The 952-nt window shown below is 49.8% G+C and overlaps 1 protein-coding gene across 1 annotated transcript in view; it reads left to right on the top strand.

Moving 5' to 3' along the window:
• The window catches only part of LOC311113930 (rho guanine nucleotide exchange factor TIAM1-like), a gene marked incomplete at both ends in the record, with an annotated part of 32981 nt that extends 32701 nt beyond the window's left edge, over positions 1–280 (top strand). Inside the window, one exon of the mRNA XM_084189204.1 lies at positions 176–280. Coding sequence (XP_084045330.1) covers positions 176–280 — 105 coding nt within the window. The remainder of the gene's footprint in view (positions 1–175) is intronic.
• Between the last annotated feature and the right edge of the window lie 672 nt (positions 281–952).

The raw sequence follows: 952 nt of genomic DNA, 5'->3' as shown, positions 1-952 counted from the left end.
CTCTAGCCTGCTGCCTGTGGGGCCAGATGGGCAGGGTTTGCTTTTCTTTTTTTGTTGGTACTATTCTATTGGTCCATTAAGCCAGGCAAGCTCAATCACGCACAGATTAAGTATTTGATCCCTGCTACTTAGCCTATGCCAATCCTCTTTCTGTCCTCTTTACTGAACTCCGCAGGCCCACCAGCTGGATCCTGCCAAACATTACCTCCGCCTCAAGTTCCTCATCGAGAACCAAGTCCAGTTCTACATCCCTAAGCCAGAGGAGGACGTGTGTGACTTGGTACGTTTCTGATTTCCTCACAGATTATCTCCTGTCACAGTTTTAGCACCCGGCTGAGATAGCAACACCCTGATACACATGTACACACGCACACACACACACACACACCACACACACAGACACACAGACACACACACGCACACACACACACACACACACACACACACACACACACACACACACACACACACACACACACACACACACACACACACACACACACACACACACACACACACACACACACACACACACAGACACAAACACACAGACACAGACACAGACACACACACACGCACGCACGCACGCACGCACGCACACACACACACACACACAAACACAGACACACACACACACACACACACACACACACACACACACACACACACACAGACACAAACACACAGACACAGACACAGACAACACACACACACACACACACACACACACACACACACACAGACACACACACACACACACACACACAGACACACACACACACACACAGACACACACACACACACACACACAGACACACACACCAGGTTTTTCTGTGGGCAAGTGACTGCAGCATTTATATTATCGACGCGTTTGAGCAATGTACCGGACCCGTATGCATTCAGTGCGTAACCCATTAGGGCAGGGATCATTAACTAGATTCAGCCGCTGGAC

This window comes from Coregonus lavaretus (assembly GCF_964263955.1).
Source record: "Coregonus lavaretus genome assembly, contig: HAP1_SCAFFOLD_5168, whole genome shotgun sequence".
NCBI lineage: Eukaryota > Metazoa > Chordata > Actinopteri > Salmoniformes > Salmonidae > Coregonus > Coregonus lavaretus.
Note: the sequence above shows the minus strand (reverse complement) of the source record. Positions and strands in the feature narration are given on the sequence as shown.